Source organism: Cebidichthys violaceus, unplaced genomic scaffold (genome assembly GCF_023349555.1).
Source record: "Cebidichthys violaceus isolate CVI_PGR_0920_01 unplaced genomic scaffold, fCebVio1.0.p SCAF_5, whole genome shotgun sequence".
Classification (NCBI taxonomy): Eukaryota; Metazoa; Chordata; class Actinopteri; order Perciformes; family Stichaeidae; genus Cebidichthys; species Cebidichthys violaceus.
In genome coordinates, this window is record NW_027176705.1 from 10,790,591 (window position 1) to 10,808,094 (window position 17,504).

General features: G+C 42.0%; 1 protein-coding gene across 1 annotated transcript in view; it reads left to right on the top strand.

Moving 5' to 3' along the window:
* The window catches only part of sbf2 (SET binding factor 2), an 84,341-nt gene that overhangs the window by 49,388 nt on the left and 17,449 nt on the right, over positions 1-17,504 (top strand). Inside the window, exons 17-23 of the mRNA XM_068731153.1 lie at positions 5,210-5,278; positions 11,701-11,871; positions 12,306-12,577; positions 13,498-13,670; positions 13,943-14,016; positions 16,000-16,195; positions 16,639-16,766. Coding sequence (XP_068587254.1) covers positions 5,210-5,278; positions 11,701-11,871; positions 12,306-12,577; positions 13,498-13,670; positions 13,943-14,016; positions 16,000-16,195; positions 16,639-16,766 — 1,083 coding nt within the window. The remainder of the gene's footprint in view (positions 1-5,209; positions 5,279-11,700; positions 11,872-12,305; positions 12,578-13,497; positions 13,671-13,942; positions 14,017-15,999; positions 16,196-16,638; positions 16,767-17,504) is intronic.

Below are 17,504 nucleotides of genomic sequence, written 5' to 3' on the forward strand. Positions count from 1 at the left end.
CCACAGGTCTCTGTTTTAAGTGGTACATGCATATCTGGTTGAATGTTTTAGCGCTGGCTGTACCACACATTTACAGCAGATGCCATATTTTCTGAGTTGTAGTTGGTTCTGGTTTAACATAAGCAATGTGTAAGCATGACCGTAGTACACATGCACATGTCAGGCATGTCCGTCCTCTTCTGCTTCTTTTTTCTTAATTTATTTGAACACTTTAACAACAAACTGACAGCATGTCGTAAGGCTGAGCCCCAGTAATGCTGTTTGTTGTTTATCAGCCAGCGTGTTTGTCTCTTTCTGGTGCCCTCACGCCTCGGCTACTTGTCAAAGTGTGTAAGTAATGTGTTTTGTGCAGCTCATAAAGAGTCAGTGAGGCTTCACTCAGCCAGAGCAGTCGGGTTTTTATTGGTAGTTCCTCATATTTTACTGCTTTGAATCAGCCGTTTTTTTTATAATTTTAAGCAGTCCTCACAGAGTGCAACTTTTATGGAGTGACTTTAGATTCCAGTCATTATCTCCCCCCTTCAAAAGAAAAATGATAGAAAGACAATTAATCCCAGCATCTGCCCGGGCCACGGACATACAAAGTCCTTTGACGTGTCATTTGCTTCACTACTATAATGTCTACCTGGCAAGGCTACTGTCTTGCAAATTGAATGATTTCTTTCTTTCCACACATGCAGGAAGACAAAGCAGAGATGAGCTGTGTGCTGCTCTGACAGTAGTTTGTCGTTCATCTGTTGAAAAGCTAAAACATTGGCAAGATGTCTGGATGAAACCACCGTCTCTGTTGCACGGCTTCCCTAGTCTAGACTTGTACTATAGTCTAAATGAATGCAAAGCTGCGTACTGTTTGATTGTCACACTCTTGTGAACATCGCTGATAGCCAGGCGGCCAGTGTGTTAAAATGAGATCCGGATGTGTTGGCCTTTGTTGGAACAGATTGATAGAGTGATACATTTTTTTAAGAATTGTTTTTTTAAGCGAGCTATGTTGTTTTGACCATAATAGTTAATAATAAAAGAAGTTCTTTATCACAAACATTTCTACAATACAAAATAAGAGAGGTCTGTCCCACCTAAGCTTTAATTCAGTCTAAGATCTTTATGTCATAAATTCTGCTGAAAAGTGAATAGTAAGCCAGATTTGATTTGGAGTCCATGTTTGTTAACCGCAACACGGGAAAAGACATTGTCAGCATTTTTCTGATGGCATTTTTTAAAAGAATTTATTGTGCATTGTTTGACATTTCATCGCTACTTCAAGATGGAAGCCAGGCATTTTGTTCCTGACTTTCATTTCTTTGTCTCAGGCTGTGAGGGATTTATCTCAGATGATCTGTGAAATGAATATAAATAGTAAATGCTGGGCCAGTAATTACTTTCATATTCTGTGTGCTGCCATTTCTTTCAACACCCAGCCATGTAGGAACCCCAACATTATGTGTGTGTGTGTGTGTGTGTGTGTGTGTGTGTGTGTGTGTGTGTGTGTGTGTGTGTGTGCGCGCGCAAAAGATCCTTCGGTGCTTAAAAGCTAAAGTGACCTATTTTGTAAAAAATGTAGCTTGCTCTTTGTAAAATGACAGCATGATGCCTCATTAGGATTTCTGGCATCCATGTTGATGTGACACATTGATTTTCAATGACATCATCGTTATGAGGCTAATCACATTTAGTGTTTAACTGTTAACCTCAGGCTTTGTTGTTTGGTTGCAATCAGTGTTCGCAGGGGAGCACAGCAACAGGAAGCGGTGTGTAAAAGAAAAATGTAGGATAGGTTAAAGGGGAGGACATTAGAATGAGGTGCTACTGTACCTTGTTAGTATTTGTTCATTCTTTCTTTATGTTTTTTTGTAATATGTTATAAAACATGTTGATACCTTCTCTGGAATGATATGTTCAACTCATGCGCGTGCGCACTGGTCAGTGCTGCAGCTTCTAGAAGTTGCACAAACCATGTGGGGGAATGAGTCCTGCTGTGGGTGTATCCTGGCATCCCAACCATTTCCTGTCAGATAGGATTATGGGCCCTCTGCGCTCTGCTGTCTCATGGCCGAGGGCCTCATGATGCTCAAAAACACACTCTGACTGGCAGTTAACTGTGGGAGGGATTAGGGCGGGAGGTCCATGGGAAGCGGCCGCAACGGCATGGAGCCCATGATTTCTGCACAAGCTTGACCGTCTGATGTGCCAGAGCGCACGTTACACACAGATGTTGTTGTACAGTACGAGGCACTTTGTCTGACTGACATGTCTGAATCGAGGAACTGCGAGCTGATGAACTGGAGTGCCTACCAGCTTAGTCTGTACTGACCGTTCCCCCTGAAGGCTGTCTACTGCACTTTAACCACTTTGTACATCTCCTTTAATAGATTACTTACATTTTTACATTATTTAGATCATAAATTTGTGCCTTGCTGTGAGAACATGGCCTCTGTCTGCCTTAGCGGCCTTGATGGACTGCTTAACGTAACATGGTCACTGGGAATCTGAGCTGGGTATCATTCCCATGTTCTGATAACTGTTTCTCATCCACCAGTATGACCAGGTAAACACATGCGTTAGTCACATTTCACGCTGTTGAATGTCTGTTTGTTGCTCATCTGTACAACACAGAGGTCAACTATGCGGCTTAATCATCTCCCTATTAGTGATTCAAGCAGCAATTAACATTGAGAGCCTCTGAGTTGAGTCATTTTTGTTTGTCCATAGCCACAAAAATCTCAGAAAAGAATGCGGTAAATGTCGGTTCATTTCACTGCTTTCCTGGAAAGTACTAACTTCTCTGAAACACAGGAAGCTGTTTTTTATTAACATCCGCCAGCGTTTCTGTCACATGCTCATGCTTCTTGTTTTTTCTCGCTGTATACGTGTCTTGAGACAGAATAGCTATGTTAGTCATCAAAGTTCCTGCAGCTTCAAGAATGAGGGAAAAGATGTTGAGACTTACAGTAAATATCAGGAGGAAAGAAGACGGCGGGGTGTCCTCGCAAACAGAAGTGTGGGGACACACAATGCCCTCCTTTCCCTTCATTCTCCAAATCCCAAATAAAGCATTTAACATATTTTCCCCAACCTGAACCGTGTGGCTCTATTCAGCTCTATGACAATGATTGAGTCCCAGATCGTATAATACAATACCTTTACCGTTTATCATGCAATGCTGATAGACTAGTAACGGCTCTGCTTGACTTGTCAGGCTTCACTTTTCATTCAGTCTTATCTCCAACCTGCTGTAGATTTCACTGCTTATGTTTGCTTAGTTACAGTAGTGGACCTCCAATTCTTTTGAGTTGTCACTTAGCCTCTCTGAGGTGGAGGGTTTAAGGTGATAATAAGTGTAGCTTAAGTCAACCTGACAGCAAGTACATAGAGATATGACGTGTTGATGCAGCCTCTGGACAAAGCTTTTCTTCATCTGAAGCATGACCGCGGCCTTTTCAGCGCTAAAAACACACAAGTTTCTGTTTCAAAGAACCGGTGACTTGCATCGCTGAACTTCACTCTTTTTTTTTTGCTGTTCTTGGAATAATACTAGTTTGTTAATTATTCACGCTTTTTCTGCCTGTGCGTTTCCACTTGTTGTTCTATTTTGACTGGGGTCCATGAACTCCTGTGACCTGCAGCGTTGTTAAGGATGCTGGTAAACAATGCTTTGGTGCCGCTCCAAGCTGGAACATTTCACCGCAGCCCGAATAACTGCAAAGAGAAACACAAGCGACAAGAATAATAAAACAGAAACTATGTTGCTCAGTCGACGGGGGGGGGGGGGGGGGGGGGGGCAGGCTTTCATGTGTCGCTGTGGAACTTATGTTTTGCATTTGCTCCCCTCTTTACATTCTTTTGTGTGTGTGTGTGTGTGTGTGTGTGTGTGTGTGTGTGTGTGTGTGTGTGTGTGTGTGTGTGTGTGTGTGTGTGTGTGTGTTTTTGGGGGGAGGAATAGCGGTAACAGAGGCCCCCCATCAAAGAACACTATCACAAAGTGCAGCATTCTTCTCCATATCTCTCCAGCCAAAATGACTACTTGGATAAGACTGATAGCATGTTGCATAGTTTTAGAAGGTTTCAAATGAAATCGAGACATAAAGAGAGAGAAAGTGTGTGTTAGTCCCACTGAGGGTTATGAGGCGAGACACCAGGTCAGAATCAGTGCTGTTGTTTGCACATGGTCTTAAATCAAGTTTCCTCTGGCTATTGTCATTTACAGAGTTCAACAAATAAATCCCAACAAAGCTTACCAGAGATAAGTACCAATTTCCTGTGAATTATGTACTTTTAAATCCAACCTGCGCCCTTTTCTCTTATTTTCCTGTTCTCTGCAATCTCTACAAGAAAAGTTTAGTTTGGGCCCTTAAGTCCCCCGCTCTAAGCCTCTTCATTTACCCTTCATCTTAATACCATTCTCTTAAAAGCACTACTAAGTGGCCTTTGACCTGAAACAATCCCTTATACGTAGACACTTTGGCATGGTGTGTAAATGTGAAAGAGGAAATATTTTCAACTATTCCCTGATTTAAAAAAAAAAATAAAATAGAAAAACAGAATTAAATTAGCTTTCTGGCTAGTCACGCCTTCTTGATAAATGGACACAGCATGTTATGGCAAAAAAAAAACGACCTCAATGAGACTTGTAAAGCAATCTAGTTGAAGAATGTAAAACATAAAATGACCAATAACTTGAACGCTGGAAGGCTCTGACAATTGTGTCAAAGCAGGGATTATATAAGGCTATTGGAAGCATATGTCCAAATATTGGAGAAGAGCACAGTTAGAGTTTTAGGCAGACTTTTTATTTATTTATTTTTTTAGCATTGCCCTGATATTTAACAGGGCCGGAGTGTCTTTATGTAACAGGAAGTTAGGTTTGCTTAAGATGGCGTGTTTGCCCCCCAGTGATCTCTCCAGATCACATCTCTGCATTGCAAGTTTACAGCATTTCATCATTCATGTGACGAAAAGGCACACATTTTTGTGTAACACCTTAGAAATACATAAACCATTTCGACATAGACACAGTGTTGCAGTAACAAAGTGGTTCTTTTTTTAGGCTACCAACATTGTTTCCCCTCAGGCCTCGGAGTGTATGACCTCTCTGTTGGAAACCTGTGCTCCTTGTTTTGGGGCCACAGTGAATAAAAGGTGTTTGCAGAGCTGGTTAACATGTCTCTTGCTGTGCTCTGCTCTCACTTCTCTCCTGTCGTTTGACCCACAGGACTGCTCCAGCTCGGAGGAGTACACCGTGGCTGCTGTACTGCTGCCCCTGTCAACAGCCTTCTACAGGGTAAGGAAATGAATGAAAAACTAGAATGTATGCGACTTCAAATTAGTGCTTCTGTTTCTCATATTGTCATCAGTATGCATACAAACCACTGCAGTGTGGAAGTGTATACACCTTATAAATATGTCTCATTTACACACATGCACACAGTTTATTACTTTCACCACTCCAGAAAATTGAAGGTGAATGGAATTTCAGGACAGATACATTTTTTTGAAAAAGTAACATAAAGCTTTAAAGGCAGATTCAGTAGAATTCATTCGCTGCAGTTTGTAAACACAAGATTCACAACAACGTAGTTTATCTTTTTCCCAATTCTTTAAAAAAATATAATTTACGGGATCCTTTAAGGGATCCCAAATTGTACTTGTGTGTTATGTGTTTGCGTAAAAAAAAAATATCTGCCTTGCATTGTTGATAATCATATATTGATTTTTGTAACTCATCAATCAATATCGGTGTCGCCCAAAAAAGAGGTCCAGTACCAGTCGGGCTCTAATGAACACTGCACTATAGAGGAGGTGTTAGGCAGGGGAATAGAGGAAGGACAGCATTGTCAACCTTCTACCTTTGCATGGACATGCCCAGAACAGCATGTTAAAACCTCCAGAACAAAATGTAGAGGATGGGCCATGGTCTTTGGTTTCCAAACCACATAATCAACACAGGGAAGCTGCATTGTTCACCGCAGCTATGTCCCCACAGCTGGCTCGTTGCTATGGGGCCCGACACAACTACCCGCATCGGCTTGGTGTTGGGTACCAGTGCCATACTCTGATGGGCTTAGCTGGGACCTGACCTGCTCTATACCACCACATGACTCATCCAGTTCACATGCCACAGGCTGAGGCAACTCTCTTAGATAAGCCCTGTGTTGTTTTTCTTGTTTGTCTTTAGGGCCTTCAGTATGTAAGATTCATCATTTATGTGTTTCTTAGCATAGTGCATGCTTGTTTCATCATTTACCACTGCAAAGCAATTTTTGTTTTAGAACACTATCCATTCATTGTTGGTCGTAATTCTGACGCAATGGAGTGATTTCCAGCCATTTTAGTAAGAAGATTATAAATGATTTTCTTGTCTGGCGTTGACGGATAATTAGAGGGAAGAACAATTTGACAATGCAGCCGATTTTCCCTTGTTATTTACAGATGATTGGAACTGGTGACAAACTCGAGCTCTGCCGCACCCAGAGGGTGAAAAGTAAAGTGAGGTCAGGAGGGAATCTGCCAAAATATTCTGTAATCTCTGATTTAGTCGCACAAAGATCATGCAGTGAAAATGTGAGAAAAACAAAGCTTGGTAATGGAGCTGTCATCATGGGTGTGAAGACATACAGTACATGATCCTTATTTATTACAAAATGCAGCCTTACAAAGTTTGGTCACATCAATGGGATGCCTTGATTTTGCAAAGAACAATATGTACCATGACACGTCAGCATACATAACCATCTCCTCTTTCAGAGGCCCCTCACCAGACATCCTCCTCTATCCTAACATGAAACTGATACAACGACCTCTGAACCGTTGCTTATACATTACAGTAGCTATATGTTCCACTAACAGTGGGGAAATACATTATACAGCAACTTATTAACCTGCCCAGACCGCGAAAGTCATTGAAAAAAATGTGAGAGTAATTGAACATGGCATTGTAACTTTGAAAGAGATCGATATCGTTGCCTGTTGACAACCAGGACAGGCTGTTTTTCCTCTCACTTTGTTGTGTTTGTGTCTTAGACTTATATGTAAAGTTATAGGTATAAAATCTCCTAATACTGCCCAAGAGCCCTACTTTAGAGGTGGTGTGTTGGTCCTGCAGTGCCATTGTTCCATTGTTTTAAGGAATGTCTACTTCTTGTAAATGCCATTAGGAAACTATTTTTTTCCAAATCAGCAAGTTTGTGCTGTGAATCAAATCATTGACCCGCTCAAAACTGTGTTTCCTGTACGAGTATTAGTCATTCATTTCAAACATCATCCCTGTGTGATCCTGACGACGTCACATATCTTTGAGAACTGCCCTCCTGTTTTCGTTGCAAAGCCTACGAAGCCCTTTGAGATGACATCATGTGACTCTAGGCCCCCTAGTGAGCTACAATATCCTTCTTCTTACTACATCCGTGAGCAAAAGGCTAAACTATTAGCAACATTTTCTCTCTATTTCTGAAACGCTTCTTCGATATTGTCAGACTCTGTTTTTGATAAGTCTGTCATTCTTTTATTTGGTTGCTTTGCAGAGTAGGCCGTTTTTGCCAAAGATGGAATAGCAGCTTTTCCTGCAGGATATTCTGCTGTTGAATCAGGGTTTCACCAAAGGGACGTGCATGCACATCTGCATTTGAACAACAGCCGATAGGAACGCCCTCTCTCTGAAAGGACCTGTGATTGGCCAAAGTCTCCCGTCACTGTTTTTAGGCTTTAGAAAATCTATAGTCAAGAGGAGGTTTAGAAGTCTAGTTTTCTCTCAGACCACTTGAATTTCTAGTTCCTTTTTTTATGCTATTGCCAAACACTACATATTAAAGACTGTTGATTCAAGAGTCAGACATTGGTCAAGTCCCTGTTTGGTATTCTTGGCCAGACTTTGGGAAGCTCACACTGTGGTCATACTCACAGTGGTGCTGGCCCCGTGGCCCTAAAGTCTCCAGGTCGGGGAACGTGGGAAGCTCCCCTCCGACCATCTGCTCCCAGAATCTGCTGAAAGGAGACAGACGGTGTTTAGTGTTATTTGTGGCCACATGTTGACACTGAACATGAAATTGACCCACATTTTATGTTTATTTGTTTTACTTTCCCATTTCTTTGGTTTTCCCTCTGCTTGACCTGTCTTGGATGTTTTGCCCAAACTGAAGCACTTATGGAACAGTATTTGACAGTTTGTTAATATTTCAGACAGAAGGAAGGGGGAACTGATATGCAAAATATCTTTTGGCCTAGATCATGCACGGATGGTGTCATTTGGTCTGTGTAGGTAAAGTTTATCTAAATGCCACACAACCTTTATACAGTGGCCCTTTGTTAGAGTTGAGGTTTTACATTTTGTTCTAATCTGTGTGGATGGTTCCTCTGGCATTCATTATCCTACGAGGAGTGGGTTTATCAGGAGATGAACTGGTGTCATTGACGTCTGGGTCTGTTGCTATTCTGCGGTCCAACATTTCTTGTTCCATTCTAATGTGTCACCAGAGTAAATGCCTCTTTCCGTGGACAACACAGGTTGGATACAGCAGCAAGTGAAAAACCCAAACACCGTTCTGGATAACTTCCATGCCAAGAACACTTGACTGTTAGCATTCTTTCAGCCGTAGTTTACTTTGTTTTGGAACATTTATGTTACTCGTACATTGTTTTTTACACAGTTATGGCCTATGGATGCAATGATGGATTTGTTTATTAGTCTGACTTTCAACAAGTTTTTCTCTGTTTGTTTTACATGATGCAAGACTGTAAATACATTGTTTGAGTTTTTCTTGGTTTCAGGATGCGAGTAGTTTTCCTCACAGTACACTGACTCGTGTAGAATTGCAAAAATGAGGAGATGGATTGTGAACAGGTCAGGCATGCGTTACCACAGAGGACTAGTTCAGAAATCACGATTGTTTTGTACCTAAAATTCAGGAATGCTATGCATTTTTCGAAGTCACTCGTAAATAATGTTGCTGCCCCAAGGATGGTGACATATCAGACACAGCAGTCAACACTCAGTGACAATCACCGTCTCTCAGTCTCTGTGAGACGCAGTTGACACGTGTGATGCTGTCTGGCTGTCCAGCTGATGTTTGGAGGCCGCAGTCAATCATACTGTGAACCTCGGGATCCTGTCCCTGAGTTCAAAACAAGATCCCAAATCCTGATAGTCTCATTCCTTTGACCTGTACACAGCATTTTCTCCTTTCTGTCTCCCCTTGTGGTTTTCCTGCTTGTTTTTCACCCATTCTCCCTCAGCCCTGCATTCCTTCTCTTCACCAGTCACATGGCCAGATGGGTCAGATAGCGCTGTACTCCCTCCTTCCCCTTCATCTTCACTTCTCACCTTCCTTTTACTCCTCCCTTTCCTTTCCTTTCTGCTCTCCTTCCCTGTCCTCCTCCTTGCCCATCTGTCTTGTGGACGCCTCTTTAAGCTCTGTGTATTATCATATTGGGAAGAGATGACCTCGGTCACAATGACCTGCACATATCTGACAAGTCAAAAAAGAACAGCCAGGCAGCATAGACAAATTACGCACAGACCCCCCCCCTACACAAACACACACCCACACCCACACAACATCTGCTGCAAGACACGTAACACACTCCTGGTATTACCACACTACCCGAAGGACTTCAACAACTCCTTATTTTAAATGTCACCATTTATTTACAGCCTTGTTTCATTCAGGTCCATTCTTAAAATCTGACCTCTTTGCAGTCAGTCAAGGCCCCATGTGTTCCACAGTCCGGTCCCAGAGTTGGTGACATCATAGGCTCTCCTCAAAACATTTCTAGTCACAGCAGATTTGTTCTCCAGCGTCTCTCTGGCCTAATTCCCGTATTCAATTTATGATGGTATGCTTGGTTCCTCTGATAATAGCAAATTGTAATCTCTATTTCTGGAGAGAAAACAGTTCATCTAGACAAACTCCCATCCTTATGCTGCCACATGACGCTGCGCTCTGGTACACCACTAGGGTCTCTGAACTGAACTACGGGTTTGAAAGTGCCATAGTCTTGTCATAATTCTCAAACAATGGTTTTGGTGTCGACCTCAAAATAGAGTATCGATCAGGTTTAGGTTGTCAACATTTAAATGTAATAGGCTTTTGTTTTTAGCTTGATGAATCAGACTGAATTGCCATTTTCTGAAGGATTTATTAGATAAATTCTAGGAGGTACATCTTAATAAAGGGACAATGTTTTATTTTGTCTCACTTTCCTTGTCTTTTTCTTGTTGGCCTCTGTCATTAATCAGCTGGATATCCTAGTCTCTTTCTTTACACCTTCAAAACGTTGCTGATCTCAGCAGTTAGTGCAACATTTCCCAAAAGAAGTGGCTTAATTTTTGTAATCTGCCTGCTTCAGTATTTGTGTAATAACAAGTTAGAGTATTATTTAATTTTTAAGACGTTTCCCTGCTTTTTTCCTCCATTACTTACGTTTTTATGATCAATTCTGTTGAAAATGTGAAAAGCTAAATATGTCTGAATCATAATGAAGAAAGGTTGACTCCCACACTCCCTGCAGGTTATCTGCTGTATGGGCATGAGCTCTCTGTCCTCCCAGCTCTCCTCTTGGCCTCTGGCCCATCACACTGGGAATAGAGCTGTTTTGAATCTGTCTGTTGTAATTAAAGCGACCCCTCTAGATCTCATCCTTCAAAGGCAAGCTGTGGAGTGATAATGGAAACCACTGTATTGTGTCAGGCTCTGGGGAGAGAAATCAGAAGCTAATCAAATAACATTGTGATGGACAGTTGGTGAATGTGGATTTGTGGCACACTGTGCTGAACACCAAGGTGCTCCCGCCTCCCTTAACAGCAGCTCACTGATCCTAAAAATGCTTAGGATGGGTTAAAAACAGAGATCAAATGTCATGCTTGTACTTGTAGTTTACAGTATGGGCCGGCATTACTGCCTCTAGCTGAGCACCGTACTGTATGTTCTCTCTAGTAGCTGTTTTTGCAAGCAGCAGGTGCTTTACTCTTCAGCCCGCACTAATGAAAAACAACAGCACCGCTTCCAAATACACCCAAACACCGAAGGAAAGAGGGGTGGTCCGTTGCTCCATCAGGGTTGTTATCTGTTAAAAAAGTTACGACTCAGAAGGAATGATTGATTTCACTTTAAGGCCCACGGCTGACTTTTTTGTGTGTTTTTTTCCACAGCATTTTGGCAAACTGCTTTTCAAGAGGCACTCACTGCAGCCCAAATTCCTTCTTGATGCAAATACCCAATGAGAAATAAACTTGCACTAAGTCTGACTGCCCACAAGTAGAGCGAGGGCTGCAACGATTACGAGCCAGGGGGTAACCCAGGACTGAACATAAATATTGCAGGCAGAGGATATATTGACTTTAGACAGGAGCAGCTATCAGTAGAAATACATTGAATATAAGAGATACTATTATGATAGGACTGTCAAAGGATTAACCCCTTAACAAACAGTTTTTCTTTTTTATTTAGTAGCTTTGAGTTCATCACAAACAACTCTCGAACAAAGATAAAGATGTTGACACTGAGTGAAATATTATCCTAACATGATTTTTGACTGGAAATATTCTCGATGTTTAGTGTGTTATTTGGTACACATTTCCCAAAAATGTAGAGATATTTGGGTATTCCAGGAAACTTTGGGATTTCCACTCCGAACAAGCATGCAGAGGTTTGATGTCCTGCAACACAGACCTCTACTCAAAGGCATAATGAAATATGTTTTGTCTCGTAGAAATTGGCTGCCGGGGTGAACCAGTTTGCCTACACCTGCATTCAGGACCATCCCATCTGGACCAACCAGCAGTTCTGGGAGGCCACTTTCTACAGTGAGGTCCAGAGTCAGATCCGAGCTCTTTATCTTAGCACCCCAGAGGGAAAAGACTGCATCACTGCCAGTCTAAAGGTAAGACAGGAAATGTGACCAATATGAGTAGATATTGTGTGAGAATTGATATGAAGTCTGTTTAAACCCACTATTTTAAACCTTCATTAGAGATGAAAAGATTGAACAACAGAAAATGTCCTTTTTCTAGCTTTTTAAATTGCTTCTGTACTTTGTCTTACGTTATAATAAACTGAATCTCTTTGGGTTTAGGACTGTTGGTTGAACAAAACATGACATTTAAAGACATAAACCTGGTCTTAAATGGATGGATGGATATTTTATTTGTGTGTTATTCCTCGTAATTGTGAAATTTGTTAGACTTTAATAAGGGGAAAATCATCCTCTGGTTGAACTGTTTGGCAGGTCGACACTCATCAGCCATTATTGCGTTTTGAGGGGTCACACCTTAAATAAATCTGTCAAACTCAAACCGTCTGCTCCGACCTCTCCAGGATGCGGGCCCCGAGCCTGCAGCGGGCAGCGATGAGGAGCACACAGCAATGGCCTTGGCAGCAATGCAGCTGCGCTCATGGCCCGGCCTGAGCAAGGAGAAGCAGCATGAGTTGGTGAAGAATGAGGAGAGCACCGTGTTCAGCCAGGCCATCCACTACGCCAGCCTCATGGTTTACCTGCTCGTCCCTTTGGACACCAGCAAGATCAAGCTGCTCCGTAACGCCCCTGTCGCAGACTGGGAGAGCGGCAGCAACAGCATCGTCACAAACAGGTCAGCACAATGGTTCGCTCTCTGAGTAGAGAAAGAATGTAATCAGCTGTTGTTTGATTTTCTTTCACGTGTCTCTACTGTTCACTAAGATCAAACACAGACTGGACTAGAACATATTTTTGGCTTGTTCAGTATTTGTAAGGTAGAACGATCAGTCTTATCTGGAGGAAACCCCCGAGGTAAGGTTTCATGATTTGGGAGTATGTGTTCCTCTTTTAATAAGGTGATGATTAGTGTGTGGGCCGATGTGGCGTAAGCCACAGTCTACATGATAGCTTCCTATTTAGCCAAATGGAACGCAGTACCTCTCCTGTTTCCGGCCCACATCCATCCTGTGGGCTTAACCTGCTACTGCACAAAACAGAGTGAGGCTCATTTACTTCTGTTGGGAAGTTTAAAGCCCTCGGGGCGTCTTCAATGGGGCCACACTGTACTCGCCCGGACCAAACAAAATAGCAGTGGAAGGGATTTCCGGTGTTCTGCAGTAAGTGTGGAGTGAAATAAATCTGGTGAAGATCCCCTATTTGTGTCTTTTCTTAGAATTGGAAGGCATGCAGCCCAAAAAAATTGTTGTTCTAAAAGTTCGGCTTTCTTACCAAAAAGTCATAAAAACACAATGTCATTAATTCTTTTTGTGTTATGTACAGCATTTGAGCTTCATTAAACGTTTGTTCTGAACACAATGTTACAATTTTATCTTGTGTTTTGTTTCTATTTCTAATAAGAAGACAGACACGTTGTAGCCAAGGATTGTTTGTGTGGAAATTTTCTCTCCTTTTTGCCCCAGACTTGTTTGTTTCTCACAGAGGACATTTGGATCTCATCAATAACTATGAATCCAAAGGGAGGGTTGCATCACCTTGTCATGTGAAACATTCTTCTGAGCTCATTTTCATTGTGTCATCATGTGTGTTTTACAGCATTGCCGGTAGCGTTGCAGAAAGCTTTGACACGGAAAGCGGGTTTGAGGACTCGGAGAACAGCGACGTGGCCAACTCTGTGGTCAGGTTCGTTGCCCGCTTCATCGACAAGGTGTGCACAGAGAGTGGAGTAACCCAGGAACACATCAAGAGCCTGCACAGCATGATCCCAGGTACAGCGCCCACAGTGTTCACTCACATGCTGCCGCTGTTCTAATTCCTGCAGCTTTACGCAGCGTAACCCTTGTACATGCGTATTCTCAGCTTTGGCCAACAGCAAACTCTGAGCTGATTAACTTCTGACATGTTAAATGGCCTTAAAATCTGTAAATACACACTCTGGTTGTAAGAGAGTGTGTATACATGTGTTTCTCTGTACCAGCTCTGTGTGTGCAAGCACTTGTGTATGTACATATGGTAGCTGACCCCAACTTGTGACCCACAGGCATCGTTGCTATGCAGATGGAGGCTCTGGAGGCAGTTCACAGAGAGAGCAGGAGGTTACCTCCCATTCAGAAGGCGAGTGTTGCTCTATTCTTGGCTGCTGGGACTTCAGTTGAATGTACAGTGTGTACTGGAGATAATTCAATATCATTTTTTTCTTCCCAATACTGATTCCAATACCCTGAACTTGCGCATTAGCCGGTACCAAGTACTGATCCAATACCAGTGTGTCAAAAATGGAAACAAGTCATAATTCCCTCTCTAATGTCTATTTCATATTGCTGTGAAAACAATACCCGATACCTGATGCAGCGGTTTAAGCTGTATCAGAGGCATGTCCGATACTGGTATCTAATAAGATAAGATAATCCTTCATTAGTCCCACAGCGGGGACATTTACAGGACTACAGCAGCAGAGTGGACAGTGCAAACAAGAGACAGAGTAAAAAAACAAGATCAAAACAAGTATTATAATAAGTAATAAACAGTAAGGAATATTAACTAAGTAAAAAAGTAAAAATCCACAATAATTAAAATATAACTGTAGATAAAAAACAAAAAATCTGCTTCTGAACAACCCTAGTGTATACAGTATAAGAATATATAGCCTGACTTATAGAGACTTTAACATTTAAGTTAAATGTCAGCTTCAGAGTATGCAGAGTGCCGATCTCATCTCATGTTTTCCAGTCATCATCGCACTGTAGATTTTAGCAGTAGGTCTATTGGACCTTGCTATGCTAGACGTCTGACAGCTCTTGATAATTCCTCTCGTACACACTCATACACACAGACGAACACCGTGCCAGGACTGCTTTGGGAGCAACCTGGAGACCGCGGTGAGCAGTCTGGGCAGATTGTCTGTGGTACTTTGTGCGGCTAACCTCTCTCATGTTTATGTGTTGGACAAAGCTTCCACACTGGCCTGCTAGCTGCAAGCAGCATGCCAAAAAATACTAAAATGTGTGTAAACACCACTGACTGGATTTCTGACAGGTCTGAATAGTGGTAGTAGTGGTAGGTTTAACACAAAGAGACAAACAATGAATGCATTTAAGGTGCAGAAGCCAAGCTTGCGACAGTAATGAGGTGCAGAGGGACTATTTTCTTGGTCCCGCTGTCCATTCAAAGACGGATTCAAGAAGCTCTTATTATCCCCTGGCCAGACCTCAACTCCCCCAGATTGGCTGTGGCCTTAATGGGAAAGCCTGTGAATGATCTAATGTCCCTCCTCGTTCATATTTGTGACAGTGGAACAACTGAGTGTTTCTCTACTGGACTTGGAGGCCAGAAGGAGCTGAAGCAACACAGGGTGCAGACTTGACTGTTGTTAGTTACTAAGTAGAATAAAAATAAGGCGAATATATGTGGCTTTTTGAGTTAAGGCTTTTGTGCTTTATAGTTGTCTGCCAGTAATTTGTTGTTGTGTGTTTCACATTGTGTGAGTTTGAGGCACAGAGTTGGGCTGTATCTTCTGCCCCACTGGGGAAAAAAAACCCTGATATGAATTGAGGAACAGGTCATAAACCTTATTTTATAAGTAAAAACGCATCATGTCAGTCACTGTCCACATGTTTATATCTCAAAAACAGAAAAGTGAGTTCAAAAATCAGAGCAGTTTTTATTTAGTTAACAGATCATGAGTTTTGCTTGGAGGGTTGAAATGGTAAATAGGTCTGTTTAGAGAGTAGGAATTAGCTTGTTTTTTTAGATTGCAATCTAATGGTGTGTGTGTGTGTGTGTGTGTGTGTGTGTGTGTGTGTGTGTGTGTGTGTGTGTGTGTGTGTGTAGGAGTCTAGGGGTGTGAGTGTAGGGGTGTGTGTGCGCTTTTGATGATGATGTGCATGTGATACACGATCATGTGGTGCTGTGACTTCATATTATAATGATGTCTTGATTTTTTATTTTTATTTTTTTTGCGCTGAATCCCTAGTTTACAGCACTTTACAATCAATGGAAAGCACCTACATCTGACCTCAGACGTGCTTCATAGACAGGTATAGGTTGTGGGTATAGGTCTGTCCTTACACTTAACGGGTTATGTTTTAATCCCTTCAGCCTAAGATTCTGCGTCCAGCACTGCTTCCTGGAGAGGAGTTGGTGTCTGAGGGGTTGCGGGTGCTTCTGGACCCTGACGGCAGGGAGGAGGCAACTGGGGGTCTCCTGGGGGGCCCACACATCCTGCCAGCAGAGGGAGCCCTCTTTCTCACCACATACCGCATCATTTTCAAAGGCACCCCCCATGATCAACTGGGTAAATACTGAGCCACAGCAACGCTAGCTTTTAGATCTCAATTATATGAAGTATTACTTTTTTTTATTTCTTAGCTAATTTTTTATCATAAATATTCTTGTAAATAAATAACTATTCACTTTTGTTTTCATAAAAAAGCTATTTTTACTTGGACAAAAGTATATTTTTTTGTATAACATAATTATTTTCAACTAATAATTGGGTCCCAACCTATATATTGAAGCCATCTTTTTCCACTCAAATAGCCGCAGACCTTACCCTGGTAAACCATACTTTTCATCACTGCAATGCTCCTTCTAAACCATTACATTTATCAGTAGGTGGTGAAGGCTATGCCATCGGTGTGTGAAAGGGTGAATGACATGTAGTGTTGAAGCGCTTTGAGTGGTCGGAAGGCTAGAAAGTCCATTTATCTTTTACTGTTTGTTTCTATATGCGTCCAGTGGGGGAGCAGGCAGTGATCAGAGCTTTCCCAGTGTCCACGCTGACCAAAGAAAAGAAGATCAGCATCCAGAACCAGCTGCAGCAGAACATGCAGGAAGGCCTGCAGCTCCGCGCTGCTTCATTTCAGGTAAACGCTGAAACACACTCAACTTTTGTGTTAGTCTGGTATGAACACAAGTTACCAAAGATCCTAAATAGAAGGGTGGGAATAATGCAGTGTGTTTTAGTTAATGTGGCTTTGTTCTAGATTTTACTCTTCTTTTTTTTTTTTAAATAAAAAAAAACTTGCAGCATCATCTGTGTTTTTTTCTCCCAGACATTAAATTCACATAATTGTATTAACAAAAGCCCTTTTTTAATTCACTGGGCTCACAGAGGATTCACAATCTAATGTATAAGTTGTAACACTTGAAATAATAACTAACAATCTGTGCGGCACATCTTGCAGAAACCTCCACTGTCTCGTGTTTTATAACATGAGCTTGATTCTTAGAATCAAAGAGAAAAGCCATTTTCAGCCAAGCATGTGTTTTTAGTCTTTAGATGTACTGCTGTAAAAGTTTTTATTGTTCATTCCTATCTTTTTATGAACATGGATGATGAAAGTGCCCATGGTCTTGGATTGTTGGTCACTTGGCCCATGTGGACATCTCTTTAGTATAGGAATGTGTGTGTGTGTGTGTGTGTGTGTGTGTGTGTGTGTGTGTGTGTGTGTGTGTGTGTGTGTCTGTGTGTGTGTGTGTGTGTGTGTGTCTGTGTGTGTGTGTCTGTGTGTCTGTGTGTGTGGTGGAAATGTACGTTTGACCAACGCTCTACAATTAAAGATGGCCTCAACACACGTTTCCTGGGTTGGACAGAATTTGAA